The 27,971-nt window shown below is 39.6% G+C and overlaps 1 protein-coding gene across 1 annotated transcript; it reads left to right on the top strand.

Moving 5' to 3' along the window:
* Positions 1 to 1,739: 1,739 nt before the first annotated feature.
* On the top strand, positions 1,740 to 27,371 carry LOC121952955 (actin filament-associated protein 1-like 1). The gene is made up of 19 exons (XM_042499841.2): positions 1,740 to 1,925; positions 12,677 to 12,805; positions 15,217 to 15,297; positions 15,903 to 15,988; positions 16,072 to 16,189; positions 16,299 to 16,388; positions 16,738 to 16,949; positions 18,042 to 18,221; positions 18,351 to 18,443; positions 19,400 to 19,502; positions 21,706 to 21,861; positions 22,428 to 22,642; positions 22,811 to 22,956; positions 23,070 to 23,151; positions 23,733 to 23,841; positions 24,055 to 24,222; positions 24,318 to 24,484; positions 25,936 to 26,061; positions 26,255 to 27,371. Exons 1-19 carry the CDS (start codon positions 1,892 to 1,894, stop codon positions 26,279 to 26,281), a joined length of 2,322 nt encoding a protein of 773 aa, XP_042355775.1. The 5' UTR covers positions 1,740 to 1,891; the 3' UTR covers positions 26,282 to 27,371.
* Positions 27,372 to 27,971: the final 600 nt, after the last annotated feature.

Below are 27,971 nucleotides of genomic sequence, written 5' to 3'. Positions count from 1 at the left end.
CTTTTTTTATGTATCGTCCTCATTGTTATTTTTTATGACTCCTGGATGTAGATGATGTGCAGCTGAAGCCCTTCAACCTCTAATGAGGTACCAAAATAGAAATATACGATAGCTCAAAGTGAAAATACATCACACATAATAAATAACACACACAATGTGCACAGCACAGGTGTGTGTGTGTGTGTGTTTTTCATGATTTCAGCACAAAAAATAAATAAATGAGCGCCTGATGCAACTGTGGTGAATAAGAGTATGTCTATACACTAGGATATACACAGAATATACGTATATACAACAATATTCAGCTATTTACATGCAATTCAGTCATTAACCTGAGTGGCAGTAATGTGCCAGATAAGTGTCTTATCTGCCAAAAAGCTACAGAAGAGAATGATTTTTTATTTAACTTTATTTAGAGGAGAGTTGTGATGCTTAGACTTAGACTTAGACGACTTTATTGATCCCCGGAGGGAAATTTAGTTGTCACAGCAGCTTGGCACGTAAGACATACAGAGACAAACATAGAAAAATAAGAAGAATAATAGAAGATAGAAATAAACATAAATATATAAAAATAGAATAAATAGAATGCTGAGGTAGTGCAAATGCAGTGGTAAGGTGCAATCTGATGATGGTAAGGATACACATGAGCATGGTAATGATGACAGCAGAATAAGGGGAATATGTAGAGGTGTACATATAATACTAATAATGGTAATAACATCAGTTTGAAGACATCGCACACATAATAGTAGTGATAGTATTAATAATAGTAGTAATAATAGTAATAATAATAATAATTATAATAATAGTAATAATGCAAAGCATTATTTAACATTTGCATGGCATCACTCTGCTGTGTTGCAATTGGGAGGTCTGTTTATCTTTTAAACTAAACTATAAACAGGAATGCAAGACACTGCAGTGTTAGTAATTAAAGTGGGTAAGGTGAGTGGAGACAAAAATGTTAAGTTGAAGCTACGCCCTCAGCAGCACTCATACTTAATGCCAAAAAAAATCATAAATTGTTGCCAAGTTGGAAATGTTAAACTATTGTACCAGAGGCTCAAAATTATCACTATTTTATCACTATAATTTCACTATTTTGTGAAAAATGATCATATGCCAATCACAAGCAAAAGAACAAATTGAATTCATAACTCTGGTGAACAAGTATTTAAACGACCGAGTCGAGTGTTTACTGAAACAAACCACAGCGGTGCATGCTTGATGAACGTGACCCGACACGTTCATGTCATCATGACCTGCACCAAACAACCAAACACTACTGGCTGCAAGGAGATCATGTGAGTGTTAACACAGATGTAGGAGCCGGGAAACAAGCTTAAATGAAAGTCGTAAACTAAACTAAGCTCTTATTGTAAGTCATAATGGTCAAATTATCGTACATAATGGCAATTTCGGAAGTACAAAACTATCGTACAAATAAGAAAATGATTGTACATCTGGCAACACTGTCAGTGCCCCACTTGGGCCACCTGACATAAAAACTTTAGACACGCCACTGTTCTGCCACAAGAAAAACACTCATGAATAACATATTGGGGATAAAATGTCCAAAAATAGTGTGGTTTCAATAAGTGTCTCTTAGCAGTCATGTGTTTAAAATGTATAGTAGCCTAAAAAACCCAGTGTGGAGCAGAGCTGCTCTGACTGGCACTAGGACCCCGCGCAGCCGCGGCTGATGAACCAGCGGCTGCGGAGTCACACCGTAAACTGTAGCGGCCACTCTGACTCACTCGGCCGCCCGGAGGCTGACAGAGCTGGGCTGTGTTTGCAGCTCAACACGCCTCACATGTTCACAACCGTAACTTTTGAATGAAACGGCCGAGGGGTTACTACCGGAAATAAGCGCTCGGACTTTCAAATAATGTCAAACGGCATGGAGTCCAAACGACAAAGTGGTGAGTAAAACGTACCAGACTGTCTTTGAATGTCATGTTACTCTTCACAAAAGAGCTACAGTAACTTGTGTTTTAACTCCTTGGAGAAGCCTCCATAACCATGAAGGCACAAATGCACATTTGAGCTCATTTCTGAGGAGATAAACGGTCACGACCGCGCGAGACAATTCAAAACAGGATAAACAGGCGACACTAAAATGTTATTTACTCTACCGTTTAATTAAGCTCGTCAGAAACATAGGATACACGTTAACACTTCAAAAACAAAAGGGGTACAACTTTTTATTTAAGTTCTCATTTAACCCTTTGAAACCTGGATGGACATCCGTTTTTCTTGTTTTACATTCAGATGCCTTTAAGTAGGCAAGCTAAACCTTTTAAAAAGGTTAAATTCTCTTAAAAAACACGGGAAAGGGCAATGTCGAGCGAGCAAGAAATTGGTAATAGGTGACAAGAAAATCAATGCTGTAAAAAGGAGAGAGAAATGTCAGAAAATTATCCAAAAAAAAGAGGGAAATATCCAGACACTATATTTATGATTAAAATTATATGAGCAATTCAAAATGTGTTGCCAAACAAAGTTTATTTTTAATGTATCACTTTTTGTCAGGGCATTTCCTTAGTCTTTCTTGTCTTTTTTGTGCTAATTTTCGGATTTTTTTTGAGTGACTTTTTTTTTTCTTTTTGTCAAGTTGGTCATTGCCCAACTCCAATGTTATTAAAGAAATCAAGCCAATTGCAAAGGGTTAAACAAGTCTTAGGGGATCACCACCAGTTTATCCAAACAGCCTCGCGCCCTGCTCCTGGTAGACTGCTGCTGGAGTAACGGGAGAGTGATGTCATACCTCCTACACGCCGGTTGGAGCGCTGTGAGTGTGTGTGTGTGTGTGTGAGAGAGAGTGTGTGTGAGGTAAATCCTCACTCAGGTAGTGTGTGATGCAATCTGATACCAACAGAGAAGTGCCTCGTTGGAAGCAGCAGCGCCGCTGGAAGTGAAGCTGCAGCAGCTGAATGGCTGCTCTGTCTCTGTCTGCTCCTCCAGGCGACAGTGCTGCAAACAGCGGGCTGCATTATGTGACACCAGGTGATGAAGCAGCGGCCTGAACTGAAAATCTGGCAAACGAGGATCACAAGCGATTATCCAAAGGGATACAATGACCATTTGTGAAGCATTTATTCATGCTCTGTTAAAACACCTCTCTAGTTTATGGGCAGTGGTGGATGAAGTATCAGAAAGCCCTACTTGAGAAAAAAATACAGATTTCTTTTGAGAAAATTACTTTTGTAGAAATTAAAATCATCTGTTAAAATATTCCTTGAGTGAAAGTCCAAAGTCCCACATCTATCCCATATTTACTGTACTTAATATCGAAAGTAGTGTTATGATATTACATGTACTTATGTATTGAATGTAAACACTGGGAATACAAAAGCATGTGTTCAAAGTTTATTCTTTGTAACGTAAACCACCTTAAAAGTGGAGTGTACATTAGGCTACATCTTTACAACTTCAAAGATTTAAAGAACAAAATACAGTTTTTCTGTCCCTCCTTTTCATTCATTGTCTGTCCCCTCCTCTTTTCTGTCCCTATTTTGTAGTAAGTAAGATGCTTTGGGGAAATTTAGTGGCATAAAAATACACAATTTATTTAGAAAATGTAGTAAAAATGAAAGATGAGAGAAATATAAAAACTCAAGTAAAGTACAGATACACAAAACAATCTTTGTACTCTTACAAAGTACTTTTACTTTGTCGTATTGCACCACTGCCTGTGGGTAATTGAGGCTCATTATATGAATATAGACTAAAAATGACGTCATTTTTCTCAAAAAAGACGAATAAAAAAATTAAGGTAAAAGAAAGTTTATCCCAATTTTAGAAAGAAAAAAAAGAAATTCAGCTACTGACACTGTTGAAAGCCCTAGATCCAGACTTATTTTAATTAACAGCGTAAGGTCTGCTCTTCTATAGCTATGTAATCATAATTATCATGTGATGATAGGGATGATGATAATAATATAAATTATGGCATTTTTCTAAGTGGTGCTCTGCTGGTGCTGTGTTACAGCATCTTCTACTAAGTACATTTACTCAAGTATTGCACTTTCAGAGGGAAATATTGTACTTTTTACGTGATTTAGTTTTTAATTTCCTTCCAGATTTAAATTATCAATGCAAAATATAAATCAGCTTATAAATCACGATATATGTTGTAGATAAAACTGTCAGGCACTAAATAGTCTATGTAGCTCCAAATTCACCAGCTGTAACATTTAAGTGACGATAACATTAATGCATGCAATAATTATAATCCAGTAATGCGCCAGTGGACATTATGCAGTTAGCACTTCTGCTACTTAAAGTATATTTTGATGTTAAGTAAGTAACTTTTTGAATGCAGGACGTTGACTCATAACAGACTATTTTTATACTTGTGCTTTACAGCTTTTAATTAATTAAAATATCTGAGTACTTCTTCCACCACAGCTCACTACCGATGTTACATCAGCCACAGCAGACTTTTTTACTTCTCTCAGGAGAAGCACAGGTTTTGTAAATAACAGTTAACGGATGCTGTTTTATTAAAGTGTCCCAGTAAGTCATGGCAGTGTGACACTGAGCCAGCAATCACAACACCTGGACCCTGACAGCCTGATCATTGATCAGCCATCGTTAAAAGTGTTATTTACACCTGCGACCTGTCAAAATGTCTTTCATAAAAAAGGCCTCTAAAACACAAACAGCTTATACAATGTAACTAAAGTGGTTTGTCGCCAAACACCTGTGCAACTGTACAGTCTAGAAAAAAAACTTTTTAAAAAATTATGTTAGGTTACTTTGAGGCTGACAGCTGCACACAAATGTAAATGTAAATGTAAATGTAAATAAAAGCTAAGTTGAAACATTAAAACCACACATGATAACAAAATAAAACCGTGACAAATACCTCTATTTTATGATAATAGTGATAATACGAAGTGTGTCTTACTGGATAAAAAAATGGTAATAATTGATAATGGTGTTAAGAGCTGCAACAAATGGGCGACATTTGTACAGATTGAAGTTGTAGAATAACTTCTGTTACGTCAGAGCTACAGGGGGTAACGTCCTCAGTTTAACGAGTGTCACAAGCCTTGACCCCAACCATGGTTCCCTTACATTTCCTTTTCCCTTTTCCTCCTCCTCACCCAGCGATCCTCCACCCAACCCCCTCTTATCTCTCTCGTTCAGAGGCACACAATCCAGAACTCTCTCTTGATTTAATTTTAAGTCATATTTCAAAGGAACAGGGAAATTACTTTGCCTCTTTAAGCCCAGAGTGAGCCGTACTGCTGGGACAGAGATTCCCAAAGCAGCAGGTCTGTGCTTGTCACACATGTTGGTGAGGCGTAGGTGGAAACTAAGCTGATGTGGTGATAACAGTCTGTCTGTTGCAAAACAGGGAAAACACTAGATCATATTTTGCTCAGTTATCATCATCACCATTATATCACACCTGTCACAAAAAACTTGGGCGGACTGATATTGGTTTTTCAGGGCCGATACCGATTATTACTTAAGCACTGATATGAGACCGATAACAGATCTTTGGATAATAATGATGAATATATTTCTGTTGAAATGTAGAAATTGGTGTAACAAATGCCAACACATAACTTCATTTAAGTGCCTTTTAATAAATCTTTAATCAAAACTGAAACTTTTAACATGTTTACTCCCAAATGTCGAACTATTCTTTTGAAGACTTGAAAAGCTGCTTTGAGCTGTAGAGTTGGGTTGTTTTGCAGTGGTTTTAACACAAGCAACAGTTTCACATGACATGGAGCCACTAGATTTAACGCTGAAGTCAAAAGCATCACTGCAGTCTTAAAGGAAAACTTTATTTTGGGAAATATTCATATTCGCTGCAGAGTTGGGTGACATGATTGATACTACTCTCTTGTCTGTAAGCTAAACATAAAGTTACCACCACAAGCCATTTAGCTTAGCTTCGCTTAGCACACCAACTTAAATCAGGGGAAATAAAAGAACTGGTGTTGGAGGTGGGGCCCAGTTCATTCCTATGAAAGCTGCTCGGATGCCAAAAAAGTTTGACCTCCTTGGTATAAAGTGTCCCAGATCTTATGCTTGCTTCTTATCTAGCACTAGACACTTTCCCGGCCAAGCAGCTAACTTATGCCCTCTGATAACCTGAATGGGGATAAAATAACTTAATCACGCAGGTCGTCTAGACATTTGCAATGTTATCGGACTGAATGGATCAAATCCAGATAGTGTAAATGTATGAACTGGTTTTCAGTCAACTCTTAACCAGTTAAGTCAGTGGGAAAATATATATTTTGGGGGCCTAATTGCATCACATGACAGACCTGGAACTTGTAGTTACCCAGTTTGGCCACAATGTAAAAGTGGTTTCAAAGTCTGTGTAAATGAGATAAATGAGATACAATGTGTTAATCAGTGAGCTTAAGAGGTGCTGGGAGGTGGATTTTGTAACCTTTTGGACAGAGCAAGGTGAGCTGTTTTCCAGTCTTTGTGCTAAGCTAATCTAACCATCTTTTGGTGACCAGCTTTGTATTTGGTGTCGAGACATTAGGGTATTGGTACTTCATAAAGTTCAGTCAAGATAGTTATTGGCAGAAATAACCCAGTGCCACATAGTACCCAAACAGTCAAATGATACCTGCATTTGATCCTTTTAGTACCCAGATCCTCAAAAAAATGACTATTTGTATCATTTTTTGCTCGCAGAAAATCACTGCAAGCATTCTTCATTTTAATCTGATGTGTGATTGGCCCAAAACAGCAGCTACAGTTCATACAGCCTTTGCTGTGGCGTAGGTGAGCGAAGTATACTCGACTGAGATCGCATGTCAGTGTGCTGAGATGTAATTAAAACACTTGAAAGTATCTCTGCACTACATACCTGCATACCTGTTGGCATTTTACTCAACTGTGTTTTTCCATTCACATGGAGTGTCAGCATCGCAGTTCCCCCCGTGCTCATCAATATTCCCGGATCACAGGGACATGTAAACTTTAGAGGGAAAGTTTGGCCTGAAATAGTTTGTTCTAACATATAAATGACACCGAGCCCTCAAAGACATGAACATTGTATTGATTCCTTCATCAGACTCTCAGCAAGAGAGCTCAGTTTCCAAATATCAAAGTTTTCCTTCAGCTGGCAGAGAGGCGATTCTTTTTCACATCAGCATGTGTCAAAAGGTTTTTTTTAAGGTGTGCGGCTTCCCCATGGTCGACGTCTGAACTGCTCCTTACCTGGTGAAACCGCAGCCCAACAGTCTGTGTTTCAAATCAGACTCATGCTGTGCCACAGTGTCTGCGCCAGTGTCATCTGTTTCCTGTGGCTCCTCACCATTTACTGTCTGAGGAAAGTGATAAGACACTGAAAGAATGTGAAAAAGAGACTATTTTCCCCCAGCTGTTTCTTTTTAAAGATCTTGGTCTTTTGGAGGGGACTTTTTAAAGCGTCGGACTGAATGCTAACCCCGAGCGAGCAGTGACACCATCCTCTGTTGTCACGAAAATATGAATTACTGGACGCTGAATCTCTGAAGTAGACTTTTGTCTGAGAGGGAGCTGGCTGGGGTTGCCAAGACTTGAACTCTGACCTCTGTCTGAAGAGGATGGGTGTCTGGAGATGGGATGGAGGGGAAAGGAGTTAAAAGGGAAGGATCAGAGAGGGAGGAGGGAGAGAAAGAAAGGAGTGGAAGAGTGAATGTAGGCTCTGGAGGGACCTCAGCCTGTGGGAGTGTGGGGGAGGCAGGAAGAGGGCGCCTGCTGGAGTGCGAAACAGCAGCTTTAACTTGAAAAAGGCATTAAAACTCATGCTTGTGTCACACAAGTACAACTTAAATGTTCCTGTTACAGATAATCATGTGTCTCAGGCAACATGAATCATGGAAACAACAATTCAGTTCACTGCACTCATAATTTCTTCCCACTCTGAAAGGAAAGAAAACAAAAAGGAGGGATAGTTTGGATGGGAGAGGCAAGTCAGGGAGGAGGTTAGCCTTGAAGTGGTGTGATTGATGGGTTAGACGTGTAATAGATGGGAGTTAAAGCCTTAGGAGGAGAAAAGTATCTTTCCTCTTTCACCCCGCCGCCCATAAGCATTATGCGGTGGGATAAACAGCAGCAGCAGTGAGTCGTAGTAGTTGTTTTGTTCTGCGTTGCAACCAAACACGATAAATCAGTTCAAATGAGAGTCGCATGGCCCAGGTCTCATGACTGCCTGTCTGCACAAACACGCACAAAAATGTGGGTAAAAGACACAAACATATTCTCCAGACTGCTCTTGTGACAGTATTTCCCCTGTATATGATGATATTTCTGCTTAAGATACAAATTAATTGTGTGTGTGTGTGTGTGTGTGTTCGTTCTCCCTGTTAGTTAAGGGAAAGTGCATAAGTGAATTCAAGGAGGAAATCTGTGCCGTGTGTGTGTGTGTGTTTGAGCATGTGTGTGTGGAATGGGGGGTTACAAAGATCCCTCTGTGGGTGAGACCGACCACAAGCCTCCAGAACAGCTGATTCTCAGCCTCTGAACCCTCCGGTCCCCCCGAGAGGGAGATAGATGTCCACAGACGTGAAGGAGGGAGAGAGAGACAGCAAACGAGTGGACGGCCTTGACTGTGTATAGTTAGACGTAAAGAAAGAGAAAATAGACCAAAGGCCCTGTCCGAGACTCCATCAGCGCACTGCTGCTTTGTTTACACTCAGATTGATTACATTGAATTTTGGGTTTTTTTCAGCCTGTGTTGCAACATTTCCTAGACAAGCAAAGCACAACAGATCAATGGAGAAACTTCTTTAAATGCTTATTCGATAGATGGGGAATAAACTGAGGATAGTGACAGAAAAAGTGCAAACAGAGATGGAGGGAGAGTGTAAGGTAACAAAGGACCAAATGACAAACGGCAGGATGGAGGGAAGTGGAAAAAGAGAGAGAGAAGGGGAAAGTGGGAGGACGAGACAGGAGGTGAGACTCGCAGCGGGATGGAGGAGAGAGTCGAGATCAGGAAGGAGTGGAGAGACGCTTCTGTCGACAGCTAAGACAGGAAACCACAGCTGCTGGCCGAGAAATACTACGCACACATACACACACACGCATACACACAGCTGCTGGAGATCTATCCTTTAACCCTGAGTGCCCACGGATCGAAGCGATGCAGCTGTGTTGCACCACGCCCCTCTTTGACTATGTGTGTTGGTTCCTGTTTTGTTTTTTTGTCTGAGTTTCTGACGTTGTATTGTTTGCTCTGGTCTTGCGGAGCATTGTGGTCGTCTAATTTTGGCCCGTGTGGAGACAATAGAGTATTGTCAGACAGGGGGAGGCCGAGGGAAGAAGCTATGGGAGAGAGAGGGCTTTTCACTCACTCTCTGTGTCCTCACTGAGTCTGAGAGAAAGAGAGGCTGTTTTGAACTTATTCTGACTTCACTTTTGTACCAGATATTTAAAAAAAAATGCACATTTTTCTCAAAATTTTATCCTTAAGCATCTGTATTTATTTGCTGCTAGAAAGTTTGTTTTATTTTAAGGTTGTTGTTTTTTTAATACTCATTTTAACATCTTATTAGTCACCTCTGAGGATATAGTCAGTTTTTCTAGCTACTGTATGACACATTAGAAAAGTCGTTTTTGATAAAAATGAAATGAAACACTTGGTGTAGTGCTTTTAGAGTTTATTCAGACTTCAAGAAGGACAAGAGGCCAAAGGGGCTTCATTTCCATTTCATTCCTTGAGAAGATTTATAAAGGAGGTAGATTCCTTTCTGTCTACTGCATAGATGCTTAAAAGGATAGTTCAGATTTTTTTTAAATGGGGTTGTGTTGGGTACTTATCAATGGTCAGGGTATTACACACAGTAGATGTCAGTCAACACGCCCCCAGCTCGGAGAAGCAGGCTGGAATCTGACATGGATACTAAGCAATGTACTACTGTGGAGGGTTCAACAACAAAATATATACAATATATAGTTTCAGTGTATGCTGTATTTTAAGTATTTTTGCTGGTTTTTTAAATTTTTTTTTGTCAGACAGCCCATTTTGACGGGGAAGGCTTTAAAGGCTTCAGTTTCCCATCTATGTTCTCGTCAGTCACCAGACTCCATTGAGGAAAAACGTAAATATAGCTTGCTGGACACGGGAGCTGCTGATCTACTGCTGCTTAAATTAGATATTTAGTTTTTGTTTTTGTATGACTTTGGTGATTCCAAACGAACCCTTTAAAACGCCAAAGTCTCAAAATAACGCAAACAGGATAACTTTCCGCGGCAGCATTAGACCAGCAGCTCCTGTGTTCAGCAACGTTAAATCACTGTTTTTCTCTGTGGAGTCTGGCTTTGAAGAAAGAAATGTAACGGCTTCATTTTCCTGATGGAAATCACTGTCTGACATTAAGCTAAAGAAAGTGAAAATATTCTCAATATATCGTACACTTAAACTAATATTGTTGTTTTTAGGTGGGACTGTTTTCGGTGGCCAAAGTAAATTTTTGTCGCTGACCCCTCATAGCAGTACACTATTTAGTTTCTATGTCAGACTTCAGTCTGCTTCTCAAAATTGAGGGCGTGCCGACTAACACCTACTATTTGTTCTATACTGTCTATGGATAAGTACCTCAAACATCTCCACTCCAAAAAATCTGAACTATCCCTTTAAACACTTCTCAGTGTTATGTCCCATGTTGAGATTCCAGCATCTGTGTTCAAGTGTCCTTGAACTTCCTGTCAACCTTATTTGTGTTTTGGGTGAAATTACATTGTATATTTTACTATTTTAATGCCAAGAATACCAAAGATTTAATGTTTCCCCAAAATATTTTTCTTGGCGGTGTGGAAAAGCCACTTAAAGAGCATGTGGGCCATGCTGGGACAGTAAAACTTTCCACTGAAACCCAAATGAAATAATTTTAGGGTTAGCAGCTGTTACACTCTGAATGATCCACTCCATCAGCTTAATGGCAGCAATAATACTTCATCATATCAATAGTGGAGTTCAGTATTTAATTAAAGGCGAGTCGGTTATTCTTTTAAAGAACTGGAGCTGTCTGTCTAACTCAAACTAATGTCCCTCATGTCAAACGTCTGCCTCTCAGACATCTCCTATGAATAAATGGTCACTGAATGAACTAACTCAATGCGACAGGCAGTTTGGTAACCATATCCTTTTCTATCTGTAGTGGAACAACAGATTTTCTTCTTTTCTTTGGCTCCATTTCCTTTAGGGAAGGAAGTTTCCTGCCCCCTCCTCCTCACCTCCTTTTCTCTCTCTGACTCTCCCCCCTCCTCGTCCTCTCTGTCGGCTCTGAGCAGGCAGGATGTGTGAGAGTGTGGCAGAGCTTTTGGAACAATGTCAAGGTCAACAAAATGCACACATGGACACACACAGGATGTCAGCGTTGAACGTGAAAACAATCATTTTTCAAAGAAAGCTTGAAATGTAGAAAAATAAAAGTAGGATTTGATCTGTGGTAGTTGGGATGCACGTGATTATTTGACTCGTTGGTCAAACGTTGCTAGTTTTGCTTAAACTTATTATTAAAATTATTTTTGTGTAATTGGGATCATCTAATGAAAATGCCATTGTAATTATAAGACATGTTTCGCAAAGATTTATTTTCCTAAAGATAAATATTTTGTTATTTGTGTATGTTTCCATAGTGAGTTGTTGTCATGTTTTGTATAATAATGTGCAACGTCCATAATTCATGGTGTGAAGTGCCACACATTTTAGCAGCATTTAAAATACGATTTGGAAGTTGAAAAATGTGAACAGCTATTTCAAATTACTGTAATTATAAACATTATGTTTTTGAACAATGTCTAACCCTTTGAAACCCAAGCAAATTGGCTTGATTTCCCTCCAAAACATGGATAAAAGGCAATGAACAACTCTAAAAGAAATTGCTCAAAAAATTGTAAAAAGAATAAGAACATTACCAAAAAAAAAACATTGAGTGTTAAAAAAAACAAGTAGATAGATGATTAAAAGTCCTTTGATAATTTTATTAGAAAATGTACCCAATTTTTAAATAAATACTTATATATATTATAATTATTAATATAAATATGTTTTTTTTTTAATTTTTCCATAGTATTTTTAATTAATTAATAATTATTTATAATTTCCCAAATCTAACATTTCTTGCAATTTGCAGAGAATTTATCATTTTTTCCCCCTAATGTTTTCTAAATAAGTCAAGCCTATTTGCTCAGTGTTCAAAGGATTAACCTCATAAATTTAATTGTGCTCAATATTGACTGTTTTCTGAGTGTTTTTGTACTGTTAGATGAGTCAACTAGTTTAAACTATTTAAATGGCAGGGAAATTTGTTGTTAGGAACATCCATTGTGGTGGCGTAGTATAGGGATAAAGGGACGGACTCTCTAATGCACAACACGGCTGACTCTGAGGAGGACTAAATGAATAGGGCGATGTGTTCAGATGTTAAATACCTCCTCTCTGTCAGCTGTTGCAACAGGCGGTGAGCTGAGTTCCAAACTGACTTCATGCCTCTCGTGAACCTCCAGTTTTGCTGGCACTTGCCTGTATGGCCTTGCATGCATGTGTTAAATTGATATTTGATGCAGTTGATGTAATAGCATAATAATTTTAGCCACGTTGAGTCTGTAGAGGGGGCTTTTATGATGGTGTTCAATGCCAAAGAATATTTCATGGCCGTTCTGCAAACATTGTAATAATATGTTCTTTTGTGTTTTTCAGTGGTGATGGAGCGGCTTGTGAATGAGCTCGGCTCTCTGCTGAAGATGCTTGACCACGAGATGGTCAGTCCTGCCACTTCTGACAAGATAGCCTCCATTCGTAACATCCTGGACTCAATGCAGCTGTCAGGTACAGAATTACATCTAAGATGGAGGAGGCAGTCAGTATAACTTCTACATATCCTACCTTATTGTAATTATTAAGGCCCAGACACACCAAACTGACACCAAAGAACGAATGGCAATGAGGGCTGACTTTTGTGTCTTCTTACGTCGTCTGTGTCTCGGGCAAAAAGTTGCATTTGAATACACGTCAAAGATTACAACCAACAGCACGTACGTTCTGCGCCTGCATGAGAGGAAATTACTCTTGATACCAGCAGGTGGCAGAAGTCTGTATTCATCATTCAAAAAGGGAAACTAGAAGGCCCACTGAACTGAATCAAGTTGCTGGTTAGTCAGTGAGCACATTAGCAAGAACAAACTATATTTACTGCACGCTAGTAAGCAATAATACAAATAATGATGAAAAGTTTCTGCTAAAGAGGTCACTGGATAAGAAATAATCGTACCGAATATGAAGTTTGTTGAAGTCTAATGCCCTTTTGTCTTAAGTTGTTTGTTTGGTTTCCTCATTTCAGCTTTTTTTCTCATCCTCTGAGATGAGCTACCAATCAGAGTGGTTTCTGTCACAGATGGGCTCCGATGTCAATTCAACATGCTGAATCTCCCAAAAAAACAGCCTACATGTACAGATTAGTGCCAATGGTGTGGGACACACTGCCAAAACTAGGGCAACAGATGCTCACCAATGGCCTAACGTCAGTGGAGTGTCCAAAATTTTTCTTTTTTACTGTGGTGGCCCAAGTAGGGCACTGACTTATGTAGGGGTGCCATAAAGTATGAGCGCTGTGCTGGGCACACGCATTGGCATAGCTTAATTAACCATTTTTGTCCCATTACCTATACCTCCTTTAATTACTAACATTGTAGTTTCATACATTGATGTTTATAGTTTAAAGATAAATAGACCTACCAATCAGTTGTATCAATATATTTGTATGTAAAATTAGTCAGGCTTAACGCTACTCTGGCACATCACTGCCTCTCAGGTTTACGACTGAATTGCACCGATAAACATTTCAAACTGACTGGACAGATAGCCAATCGTAATGGGGTGGCACCGGGCTGGCCAATCAGATTTCAGGTGTGGCCCGTGCCACTCCTTAGACACACCCCTGCCCGACACTGACACAGCCAACCATGGGCTCTGTGTGTCAGGGCCCATAGGTGCACTACTGTAAATAAAAAAAAAACAAATAAACTTTAAACTTCATTAATTTACTGCAAACAGTTATATTTATTTTTGATGAACTCCTGCTGATGTGATTGTTACAGCTGGCAGGACACAGCTTTTATTAATTCTTGAGGAGCACAAAGAACAACATGCACATATTCATTTAGATCATCAAACACACTGGTCCCAAACCATTAAATCATTTTGCCAAAAGCATTTCTATTATTTCACTGAGGCTGAATTAGATCTTCTCACCTCAGTAAGTTGTAGTTAATTTCAAGCTACTGTAGGTTTAACACATCAGAGGTACATTATGTCATCTAACGACAAACAAACATCTAACAGGGAAAAGTAGATTAGACTGTTAAATGAGGCGCAACTACAAATGAGATGTTATTTATCTGATGAAATGTGACCGTCCATGCTTGCGGGCTTTCAGCTGCATCCTGCCTCACATTAATTTAGTGTGACTCTTGCAGCCATCTAACAGAGTTGAGCAATTTGTTCAAGGTCACTACAGCAGTGTTCATTCAGACAGGGACCTTCCTGTCATGAGCCAGCACAACACAGCGTTAGATACGGTGCAGTAATTGTGTTGCGTTTAGAGACAAATGCAAATGAAAATCAGGTCTTACTGAGGTCTTTACAGTAGATCTTTGTTTATCTTGGAGATGTTGGAGAGGATAAAAGGATTGCGGTAAGAGGATAATGAAATGTAAAGTTTAGAGAGGATAATGAGAAGAGGTCAAAGAAAGGAGAAAAACAAAACATCCTGATAGTGACACATCCTCACAGTTGTTTGAATGGACCCAGGCTGCCCTGCCCACACTCAAGCTCCAGATTTTTACACGGCACATCCATCAGCATATTTCACTTCAACTCAGCTTTTTACAGCCAAATGCTTTGGAGATTTATTTCTCACACTGGTTTTAAAACACTTCCAGAAAGTCTTGGAGGTTTGGCAAACTCACACACATTTTATGACTTCAGTTATCTTTGTTTCACTGGTACAAAGATTTACAAGCTCCAGTCCGAGCTTCTTTACTGTCTGACTCAGGTCTCCATACAATTTATTTGTCTAAAAATACAAATTGTTCAGTACTGACACTCACTGAGCACTCACTTGCCTATTTGCTGTGTCCCTGTATACTCTGGTAATCTGGACTCTCCTGACCCTAGCATGCATCACAGTCCTAATCCTAACTTTTATCCTATTTTTAACCCCTAATCTATCTTTCCCACAGTCAATGGATCAGACGTCTACATGAACAGCTGTCTCTATGGTAACGGCACCAGCTTTGTAGAGTCTCTGTTTGAGGATTTTGGTGAGTAGATCTTAAAACTAGCGGTGGAAATCAGCAAAGGGCCCCACATGAGAATGCAATCACGATATCTACAGGATACTCCCATATTATGCGAATTTTCAGGTTTATACTTTTATTTTGGGTTTCTAATAGAACATGTTTACATGCTTTAATGTTCAGAAAACACTTCCTTTCCCTCACAGTTTCTGCCTGAATATACCTGTAATTACCCTCTGTCTGAAACGCTCTGTTTTAGAGCCTGTTTTTTTAAGCTCCCCTCCCAAAAATGTCCAGTCTGCTCTGACTGTTTGTGGGAGTTTGTGGGTCTTCCACATCTGCACTCTCTTAATTTCAGCTGGTGCATGACTCTAGTAGCGCTTTAAACAGGAGTATCTGGGGATTGAGCTTTTTGATACTTTCACAATTTTTATACAACACATAGACCTGCTAAAAGTTAATAAATAAAATATTTAATTCCAGCTCAGTCTTATGAGATCCCAAGATGAAATCATCATTAGTGTATATTTCCAGTCATCATATTGCATCATATCCAAAATGTCTAATATCATAAAATGTATTTTACCTATATATACATGATATTTATGATGACATTAATCCTCCTTCAGACTGTGATTTGCACATGCTCAGTGCATCTCCAGTGGAGCAGAAAGAGCACAAAGAAGAAGAGGAGAAGACTCATCCTAATAAATCTGTAAGTTGTCCACAGTATCTACCTGTCAATCTGTCTGCTGCTGTCATTCTCGTAACAAAACTTTTGTTTAATTTTCACCTCAGACACCAACCGACACGCCCCCTCCTCTTCCGACGACCCCACTTCCCGATGACTACTATGAAGAGGCTGTTCCTCTTGATCCTGGATCCACCCCTCAGTACTTTACCACCAACATGAACAGTTCAGTACACAAACTTAAAAACACAGATTTACACACTCATTACTGATTGTAAACAACTGAATTATTAGAGGTTTATCTCGTCTCGACTCCTGCGATTTTCTCCTGCAGCTTCCAGGAACTCTGTGGAGGACGCCTACTATGAAGATGCAGACAACAACTACCCCATCACCAGGATTAATGGACCTCCCAAAAACTCCTGTGAGTGTGCCAGCAATTCAAATTTACAAACACAAATACTGGTCTTATCAAGTCAATTTAAAGCCCATTATTACAATTTGCCTCAGAGGGCTTTATAGCACACAACATCCCCCTGTCCTTTGGCCCTCACAGTCGATAAGGGGAACAAAAACACTCTAACAGGGAAAAAAAATGGTAAAAAACACAAAGGCTCCAGAGAAGAAGCAGATTATGTGATTTGCAGTAATGAGACATGAATGTTTATAAAGGAGAGAAAGTGTCATGAAGTGAAGTACATGGAATACATGAATGAACCAGACACTGTCTGTCTGTCTGCAAAGCAATAATTTATGCTGTTTTTGGTGCTCAGACAACGACTCCGATGCTCTGAGCAGCTCCTACGAGTCTTATGAAGAAGAAGAGGAAGAGGCCAAAGGGCGAGAGCAACCTCAGAGATGGACGGCTGAGGAGAGTCCCGATGGACCAGTTAGAGACTGCCGCATCTGTGCCTTCCTGCTGAGAAAGAAACGCTTCGGCCAATGGGCTAAACAGCTTGTCGTAGTTCGAGACAATAAACTTCAGGTACATAGAGCTGATTATGTATTTGTTTTGACATTCATATTAAAGGATCTAATTTTCATCTGGTGTTATTTAGGGTTAAATGTTGAAGGGAAAAAGTATACACATCCAATAAAGTCAGTACTAAAGAGTAGACATCATGACAAAGACTTTGAACATTATTCTTAGTTTCCATGGTTTTTATGCATCCATGTCGGCGATAGCCTTCGTGTTTTCGGGTTGTCTGTCTGTCCCTCCCATTCTCGTGAACACGATATCTCAAGAATGTCATGAGGGAAGTCCTTCACGTTCCTTCACGCACAAACGTCCACGTAGACTCAACAATGAACTGATTAGAGTTTGTTGGTCATAGGTTAAAGGTCAAGGTCATTGTGACCTTGTCTGTCTCATTCTCATGAACACAATATCTCAGGAACACCTTGAGGGAATTTATTTAAATTTGGCGCAAACTTCTCCTGGACTTAATGATTAACTGATTAGACTTGATATTCAAAGGTCCGTGTGAACTCACAAAACATGCTTTTGGCCATAAGTTAACAATTCATATGCTAATTATGACAAAATTTTACACAAATGTCTTATTGGATAAAATTATGAAATGATGTCATTTTACATCCAAGAGGTCAAAGGTCACCATAGGACCATAGGGCACCATAACTCAGAAAGAGATTAAGAAACATTTTGTCAGATACTGAATTGATGACACCAACCTTGGGTGTCCACACTGAAACTGTGCTGATTGTATAAATCCTCTGTGCTGCCGGTCTGCAACAGGAGACCGAGCTGAAAAAGACGTCTTATATAGATGTCTCAGAAAAAAATAAAAAGGTTTCAACAATTGGAATGCAAAAATTATGATGCGTGGTTAGAAATAAGATAAATGCTGCAAGGTATGCTAGTAGTTATGGTAACACTTTTGCTTAGTTTCAGGTAAAAGAACATGGTTTTCTGCTGGGATGGTAACCTTTAAATGACATTGCTAGAACATTTTCAAAGGTTACACTTTAAGTGAGCTAGCATCAAATCACATTAGATGATACAAGTAAACGTTTTTGTGACTTTGGTTTACAGTATCTCACTATCTGTCTTTTACAGTGCTTTAAGAGCATCAAAGAGAGCACTCCCCACACAGAGCTCCCGCTGAATCTGTGCAACGTCATCTACGTCCCAAAGGAAGGCCGGAAAAAGAGACATGAGTTGCGTTTCTCGTTGCCTGGAGGCGAAGCTCTAGTCCTGGCTGTTCAGAGTAAAGAGCAGGCCCAGCGGTGGCTCAAGGTACCTTTATTCACTATAGTAGAGGGCTGGTGCTGAGACAGACAAGAGTGGGGGAGTACATGGGGGAATATGGCTGAGTGAAGGTGTTGGAAGTGTTGGAAGTGAAGGTTTTTTCTTTTCTGGTACCAGGTGGTGCAGGATGTCGGCAGCCAGTGTAGCAACACTGAGGGACTGGAGGGGTCCACTTCTCCCATTATACAGAGGAAGTTGGAGCTTGACAAGGTGTGTGCATGTGTTCCTGCAGGTGTCTTTGAGTGTTTATCTACAGCAACCAATTGGCCCCAATAGGTTGGCTGCCCCGCCCCCTTGCCGACCATTTTCTAATTCGCAATAATAATAAAGGGATTCACACTGGGAATTGTTTAAGTATGCATAAGGTGACAGAGTGCATAAAACAACATCAAAATAGAGCTTGTAGATGTCCTGAAATTCTAAAAACATCTTAAAATCCTTGAAGTGTGCTAAAATCCAAGAAATGTTTTGTCCTAAAAATGTATGGGGCTGCTGTGGCTGGCCCCTGACTTCCTGTCATTTTGCAAAAGTGACCCCCAAACAAAGCCAGTTGCGTATCCCTGATCTACAGTATTTTCTTTGTGTTTTTCCAGTTCACAAGCTTTGCCCATTAACCAGTCCCAGATTTCTTGAATTTTCTGTCGGAAAAAGCGCTCTCTGTACCAGTATTACAGTTGTTTCTCTCTGTGTCTCACTGTAATATCTACGTCTTCACTCACTGAGGTGTATTTCACTCTAAATCTGTACTCTAGTTTTTACATTTCAATTTCTGTTGCTGACTTCACCTCTTTCCACCCACACATGACACAACTGTTCCTTTGGCTCCAACTTAAAAGTAGCGTGAGTGAGGTGACATTATTGTGGTTGCTGAGCTGGCCAGTTTTCAAAGAGCTTCATACAAGCTTTTGGCTCACAGCTGCAGAGCCAACAAGCTGAATACATGGTGACATGGCAGTTACACCCGATGTTGGCAGAGTAGGTTTAAAAATACATAAAGTCAAAAAAACACATTTCAACAAACTTCTGTGTCATTGTGTTAACATGATTTTGCTCAGTGAAAGAACGTAAGTATTTGCTAAAACAGGATAGATATGTTTTAATATGTAACATTCGTCTCTGTAATGGGGAAAAACAAGTTATAAAGGTTTCTGCGTTGTCTTCGCCAGGTGCTGCAGTGTGAGCGGCAGGCATCCGACTCAGACAGCGGGCCAACAGCAGAAAGCCACTCCACTGCACAGGGACAAGGACGGGACACCATGGACTCACTGAGTAGGTTTACCCTCTAGTAACTAGTAATTTCTGATTACTTTGAAATCACTGACTCTTTGTAATTGTTGTTTTAGTGATGGACACAGCAGACTCTTACAGATTAAATCATCATAGTCACACAGATTTAACATTAGATTTGTGACTGTGTGTGATTGTTTGCATGTAAAATTTGATGTAAGGTGTGGTTTAAAATTCAAAATTGGACAATGATTACTTTAATTTTGACACATATATAATGATTTTTCCATCATGTCTTGGGGAAGCGCTTTAGGACTGTTCACCTCCACCTCCTTCACCCACACTGTTAAATCAAAAGGAGCATCAGCTTTTTTCATCAGCTTTTATTTCTATTTGGTTTTGAATTTTAGCTTTTAATCCAGCTTAGTTTCAGTTTCAGTTTAGTTTTTATTGATCAAAAATGTTGAGTTTTAGTTTTGTCTTTAGTAGTTTCAGTATTAGCTTTAGTTTTTTTTCAATTGTATTAAAGGGTGTTTGTCAGGGGGGTTATTTTTTATTTTTAGTTAACTATAATAACCTTGAAGAGGAGGAAAAGGGTGAAATGAATAAATGAGACCCCAACCTCAAAGATATAAACAAAGTTTTCTAACTGTAACCCAAACACACACCTCCTACTCTGCTAGCTACCCACGAGCTTTCACTCAAAACCAGTCAATGATGGGTGGGGATTCGCCAGCAGCCTAAATCACATTTGATTGAATAAAAACAATTTATAGATACATACCAAAAGTTTCAGTCACCACTTCTGACCCAATTTCAGTGTGTGGCTGTGTATTTTTCTGCAGACACTCTGCCCTCTGCCTGTATTTTCTTATTTCCCTTTTTATTTTGCTGTGTTCAAAACATTCCTGGGCACAGCACAAAGGTGCGGTCTACATTTTTTTAAAAGGTAGTGATCAGGTGCCAGACTGTAAGCAGCATGCATCCAAAAGGAAGCTACAAAATAGTGGAAACAGCGCCAAAAAAGGAAAAAAAAAAAAAAACCCAACAAAAAATGCAAAATTATCTAACAAGAGTGCATTGTTTTCACTTTTACTGGCGATACTGTTTATAAACAGTAACCAACCATTCCTGCATAGTGACCTCTGATATGGTGATGATGGTGGGAATATTCTTAAAAATTAGGGTTATAATATTCAGTTTTTGTTGAAACTGTATTTAGAGAGGTATCTGTTCAGCTTTATTGTCATTTTGGAAGTTGTAGTTTGTAATGCTGTTGAACTGCATCAACGAGGATAAACAAAATACTGAAAACAGTTAGTGTTGTTACTAAAACCTTATAAGCTAAAAATGCATTACTGTTTTGCAAAAGTGCTAATATTAGTATAAGTAGCTCCGGGTCCTAACCCTAACCTATACCTAAACCGAGTCTTGACCCTTTAAATGGTCCTCAGAGGAAGTGAACTCAAAATGTCCTCACTTTCCAAAAATGTCCTCACTCTCACAGTCTTAAACTCAAGTCCCCACAACTAAGCACACACACACACACACACCCACACACACACACACATCCTTCTTAGATTCTGATCAAAAGAACAAACACCGTTGTTGTTTATCCATCGACAAAATCAGGAAGGATAAATCTGGGGATCCGTGATGGTGGGTCAGAATATAGGTCAAACACTCTCATGTTGTTTCACTGTTGTAACAACCTGTTTACTGTCCGAGCGGCTCTGAACCTAAAGAGACATGAGAGAGAAGGAGAGACAGGAAGTGAGGCGTGAACAGATATGACATCCTTCCTGTCCTCTTCCTGCGATTGTCTCTCACTGACATCATAGGAAGTGGGGCGGACAGAGCGCTGCAGCACCTGGTGCACGCAGTACGAATGCACAATTACTCTGTAGGGATACTCTGAATGAATAAAAGACATTTCTGGAATTATATACAGTATATTATTATCGGATTCTAAAAGTAGAATAAGTACTGATGTGGTGGACGTGTCACAAGAATGTCCTTCATTTCCTTGCAGGTTTTTGTTTTCATGTAATTGATAAAGTGTGTTGTTTGGATTACAAAGTATTATTGAAAGTAAGATACTATAGTGATTAGGCAACATTATCTCTTTATCTCTTTTTCAAAATTATACAAAATTCCACTCCTAAATACTGTATATCATTAACCTCAGCTCAGTGACCTTATTGTCAGGTCCAGCACAGTTTGACCGGGGTATGTTTGCTTTCAGACAGGGGGAAGCGCGGAGCGTTCTCGGAGCTGACGGGGTCCATGAGCCGAGCAGCGGGGAAGAAAATCAATCGGATCATCACTTTCTCCAAACGGAAACCTCCTTTACCAGGAGAGCCTCCCTCAGCTTCTGGTCACCATGATAACCCACGCTGTGGTGAGGACAAATACTGATCCAGAAACTGTTTGGCTGACTGACTGATTGTTTAGTTTTGTGTTTGTGTATTTAGTGACAGGTTAATAATTAGAGTATTTGCCAAAGTAATATCAGTTTTATATCAGTTTGGTTTGAAATAAGTTCTTGATATAATCCAAAGAGGCGAGAAAAGCCACTCTTAAAAAAAAACAACATGGCGTTGTACAATTATTGTACATGTTTCAGAGTTGTTGTGATACAGTATATAAGTTCATAAATAACACACTGAAAAGCAGACGTCTTTTTTTCATGTGCCGAGTTAACATCATAAAAACAATAATAAAGATATAATAAACCCACACACCAAACTCACAGTAAACATCATATTAATAGGCTAAAAATTATATATATATATATATATATATATATATATATATATATATATATATATATATATATATATATATATATATATATATATATATATATATATATATATATATATATTCGCTTTAATAAAGGAATATAACCACCAGATACGTCTGTGTCTTCTCATCACTTTCACACTCCTCTCTCTCTCTCCACAGGCTTCCTTAGCGTGTGTCTGAGCGGCTCTTGGAAGGAGCGTTGGTGTGTTGTGCGAGGAGGAAACTTATACCTGCAGAAGGACCCCGGGGACCAGCGACCACCGGTAATTGTGGTGCCGCTCAAAGGTGCAGAGGTGGTGACAGGAGGCCTCGGCCCCAAACATCCCTTCTCCTTCTGTATCCTGCAGGCGGGCAGCGAGCTGGCATCTTTAGAGGTAAAATATACCGTTATCAACATAGAGATGTAATGTAGGCAGACTGGTTTGCTTCTCATGACTCATGTCCTAACATTGATGAATCAGAAAGTTAAGACATGCACGGACATGACACACCTACATTTTTTCTGGAAACCAAGTAGCTGTGAATGTGTGTGTGTCCATCAGGCCAGCAGCTCTGAGGATCTCGGCCGCTGGTTGGGTGTGTTGTTTGCAGAGACCGGCAGCACCACTCTCCCTGAAGAGCTGCACTATGACTACATCGACGTGGACACGCTCACCGACATTCGGCACGCTGCCAGACACTCCTTCCTGTGAGTCTCTTCCTGCTGTATATGTTTGCATGTTTCCACATGTTTTTTGTCTCTTATTTTGAACTTTTATCCTGAAATACATCTGTCTCTGTCTCTCTGTTTTTTCCTCTCAGGTGGGCCACTACTACTGCTACTTCCTCCAGCAGTACCTCGACAGACTCCAGAACATATGATGAGGTCTATGAAAGCGTTGCGGTGAGAAAACATTAAATGAACCAGTATTTAACGGTATCAGGACATTTGGAGACGCTTTAAAGCTTCTTGAGTCTTTGATTAGATTAGATAGACTTTATCTTCCCAGTGGGAAATTTGCCTTGGATTTCAGTGTCTGCAGTACAAAAACAATAAAAACAACAATACATATACAGTAAAAATAAAACAATTAAAAAACAACAAATACATTCATTCATCAATTTCACATACCCATCATGAAATATGCACATCTGTCACACAATACTTTGCTGGACAGCAAGACAGAAATGCAATTATACTTATTCAGCCTAGGTGGTGTTGAGGGCTTTAATGGACAGTAAGACAAAGAGGTTTTTGAACCAGTTGTGTCTGCTTAGGGGGACTCTTTACCGTCTGCCTGAGGTAGTCCTCCCCTCTTATTATTTCTCTAATGCATGTTTGAATTTGTCGATAGATGTTCAGGATTAAACTTGATTAAATTATGACTACAAATCTCCTTTTATGATTTTTGCTGTGAAGTTTTGATTTAAAAAAGGGCCCTGGAAATATTGTAGGTTTAAAAAATGTACTTTTTTCCCCCACAGGACGGAGAGATTGAGAGCAGAGCTGGACAGGTGAGACGTCATGCCTCCTTCTCCAGCAGGGACTCTGAAAAAACTGAACAACAGGCCGCTGTCAAGAGACATGCCTCCAGTGAGTCTCCTTTCATTTCATCATTGATTAGACTGACTACATAAAAATGATATGATGGGAAATGCAGCTGAAAAATGTTAGATATGTTGCATCTGGCTTCTCCTGATAATGATTACGGTGAAAAGTAAAAGTTTTCAAAGTGAATATTCAACTAACTCACTGACATTTTGTCCCACTATAAATCTGCTCTGTATGTTTATATTTTCCATGTAGATGTAAATCAGTATGGACGGTATGGGAAGACGCGTGCAGAGGAGGATGCCAGGAGGTACCTGACTCAGAAAGAGGAGCTGGAGAAGCAAAAGGAAGAGCTGAGACACACACTGATTTCCCTCCGCAGGGAGAAGAGGGAGGTGAAGGAAGAAATGAAGGGTGTCACAGGTCAGAGACAAATCACACACAGCGCTGTTTAGACTTCAGCTTGGTAGCAGTACTAACGTGTGTGTGTGTGTGTGTGTGTGTGTGTGTGTGTGCAGATCATGGTGTGGAACAGCGGTTAGCCAAGTTGGAGACGCTGTGTAAACAGAAGGAGGAGGAGAGGGTGGAGCTGGAGCTCAGACTGACAGAGGTCAAAGAAAATCTGAAGAAATCGCTGGCAAGAGGAGCGCTGGGTCCTCCCACTGACACCAAGATCAGCGTCAAGGTGGGCAGCTGCAGCAGAGACGCTCTTCTGTATTATTCTGCTGGAAAAGTATAAACTGTGAAGAGAAAGTCACTATTTTAGAAATCTATCCTGTTATTTGTCAAGCTCTGGCCACTTCATTTTAGACACATTTACTTTATGTCTTATTGAATTTACCTCAATGCTGTATGTTTGCCCACTTCTTCGGTAGATGTTAGATTCAGAAGGTGCTGTTACTTCACTGTATTTTATTTTAGGGATTAGGGCTGCACAATATATCAATATTATATTGACATTACGATATGAGACTAGATATCATCTTCGGTTTTGGATGTCATAATATCACAAGTGTTGTCTTTTCCTGGTTTAAAAGGCCGAGTTACAGTAAAGTGATGTAATTTTCTGGACTTACATCCACATCATATATTCACATTACTAAAGACTGTTTATCCACAAATCTTATTGTGTAAATAATTTGTGAATGCATGAATAATCAGCCCTAAAATATCATAGCAGTATATCGCAATATAGCCTAGACATTGAGGTATTTGGTTAAAAAAATATGATATTTCATTTTCTCCATATTGCCCAGCATAAGGGATATAGTATGTTTATTAACTTATTCTTGGTGAGAGTAAGTTGAGAAGATCAATACCATGTCCGTGTCTGTATGCTAACTATAAAGCTAAAGCTAAAGCTGGCATAATGACAGGAAACAAAAGGCCTCTGGCTGAAGTCTTCCTTTGTCTAGCTAACTTACAAACATGAGCATGTCTTGTTCTTCACCTCAGCATGTTGAACAAGTGACAACACAAACGTTCACTGCTGAAAACTGCTGATAGCTGGTCATCTGCAGAAGATAAAGCAGCTGCATATAAACCATCCTGCAAATGTCACTTTGGTCCGTTCGTGCTGCTGTGGTCCTTCCTTGTTAAAATCACTGCTAACAGCACACTGTCCGTCTCTGAGTTGTAAGCTACAGCCAAGTTTTTTTGTTTTTTTATTTCCTTTCAGGCTGCTGTCAATCAAACACAGACGTGCCTCTCCTGTACAGTTCTGAAACTTAAATTTCCTTCTCCTCTCTCTAATCTTCCATAACAACATTGCCACAAATGATAAATGATTAGCTACAATGTATCCTAGTAACGCACATGGCAAGGCAATAGTCAGAACCAAGAGCCAGAGTTGCTGGGCAGCTACATGAACGTGCATCGCTAAGACCGGGCATGGTTTGGACTTTGCTGAAGTTTGGTTGGTACAGCCAACATGTCGTCTTTTCTACAGACTGGTCTTAACAAAGACTGACTGACCAGTTAGGGCCAGACTCAGTTAAGACCAGTTTTTGCAACCTGCTCCAAGAAGTCAGTGCTCCTGGGCAAGAAATAGTCCAAGTGAAATACACTTATTTTTGCAAAATCTAAGAACTATTTCTTTAAATGAGTGATATCTGATATTTGTGTTTGTGTGCACAGGCACAGGGCAGCAAAGTTGAGAAGGTATACAATGAGACTGTGCCGGTCAACTCAGCAAGTGAGCTTCGCAAGCGCCCTCCGTCTCTGTACGCCTCCTCCAAGGGGAACGTCATGCAGAAAGCAAAGGTAGGGTCAGTTTGTGAGTCGTCTGTCTGTTGGGCAACACACTGAACCTTTGACGCCCTTTAAGAAAAATCACTCAAATGATACTCTTTTATCCAAATGAAATATTTGGAATCAAAACCCTGCTGTAATGTGTGTGTGAGATGAGGACAGCTAGAAATGTTTTCCTCACTCTGTGCTGTGTCATGGTTTCCAGGAGTGGGAGTCAAAGAAGGGGACCTAGACTGAGTATGAACATTTCGACAGATGGATTCATGGAGAGAAAAAATCAAACTGAGCTGTGACAGGAAGTCGTGTAAAAGAAGAAACAGATGAAGATGACTGGCACTGAGAAAAAGAAGAAGAAGAAGATGAGGGAGAGGAGAAAGAGGGAACAGCACAGACTCTGACACTGTCTTCCCTCATCTTACCTTTCAACAAAAAAGGAAACTTTGCAAGTACAGGCAGCACGGTGCCGTCTAGACCACTGTAAATATGACAGACTTTTAATGATGAACCAGTTCAGTATTAATGTGCATCACTATGAACATGATATGTGTGTTTGTGTGGGTTTGCATGTGTGTTTACATTTGCACAGGGCTGCAGAAAGTGAAAATGTGATTAATTCAAAAGAATGCATCACAGAGGGAGTGTGGTTCATCAACACTGTGAGTTACAGGCAAGATGTCCACTGTTTTAATTCCTTTCTTACAGGATACTTGTCAGTGTAAAGTGAAAAACTAAAGTATAGAAATGATTATAATTACTACCTTAAGTTATCTTTATTGATGAGAGAAGTATCCCACATCTTGTGAGGTGTATTTAAACTATTAGGAAAGCATATTGAGTATGACACTGTTCCTGAAACCAGTGAGTAAATGTTTATTAATTCAATGTGAAACTATTGGTTTTTACCATTATATGTGATTTTATTGTCATATTTGCCTTTTGCACTTTATCTTGTTGTATTTTGTGACTACACAAATGTCTTGGTATTAGCAGTAGCACCCCGCTTCAGAATCGTGAGGATGAATGCCAGTGTCTGCTCGCCCTGTTCATCACAGAGAGGTGAACAAACACACACGCTGGAGTAAATGATGACTTTATCAAGAAACATTGTCTACTGGACTCTTTAATTTGGATTGTTTCAGCCTGGTACTTTCTTCCAGGATAACTTTACTGCAGTGATACTCAAACTGTGGGGCAGGGGCTGTGGAAGGGACATAGAACCATTTTCTGGGGGGCGTGGATGAGTAGGGGGAAAAAAATACAGAGTGAAACAAAGTTGAATGAATGCGATTTATGCCAAAAAATAAAAAAATAAACAAACAGGAGTTTACTCATGCTGTCATGCTTAAATCAGCATGGATCTTTTTTTTTACTAGTTGCTTCTCCAGTTAATGATTCATTAAAAAAAAATGTGGGGTATGAGTGGGAAGTTTTTTAACTTCTGAAAGGATGCATGACTGAAAAAGTTTGAGAACCACTGATTTATTGTAAAGAAAAAAAAAAGTGTCCAAACTCTGGAAATTTGGCGCCATCTAGTGGCCAAGTCAAATTAAAACACCTTGTTTGAATGTTTCAGGGTGTCCAAATTTCACACAAGAATTCACAATGAATACAGGATATAAACATAATTTACTACTTTATACTAACTGATAGCAGCACATTACTTACAAAACGTTTAAAGTGTTGGTATGTGTTCCCAGAGCTGCCTTCCTAACATCCACAATTAGTTTAGTTTACGTTTTTCCAGGTGCAGCTACTTTCCGTGCATTGCATTGTGGGAGAAAAATACACCCCAAAAGGAAGTGTTTGTTGCATCTATAGGTCTACAGACTGTTAGACCGGATATAAATTGCTGGTTGTTGTAGTTATGGGAGTGTGTAAATGCGATTCACTTAGTTATATGGTTTGCATGCAAAGTAAAGTAT

This window comes from Plectropomus leopardus, chromosome 15 (assembly GCF_026936395.1).
Source record: "Plectropomus leopardus strain MGB_pleo_1.0 chromosome 15, ASM2693639v1, whole genome shotgun sequence".
NCBI lineage: Eukaryota > Metazoa > Chordata > Actinopteri > Perciformes > Serranidae > Plectropomus > Plectropomus leopardus.
This window is presented reverse-complemented; position numbering and strand designations above follow the sequence as displayed.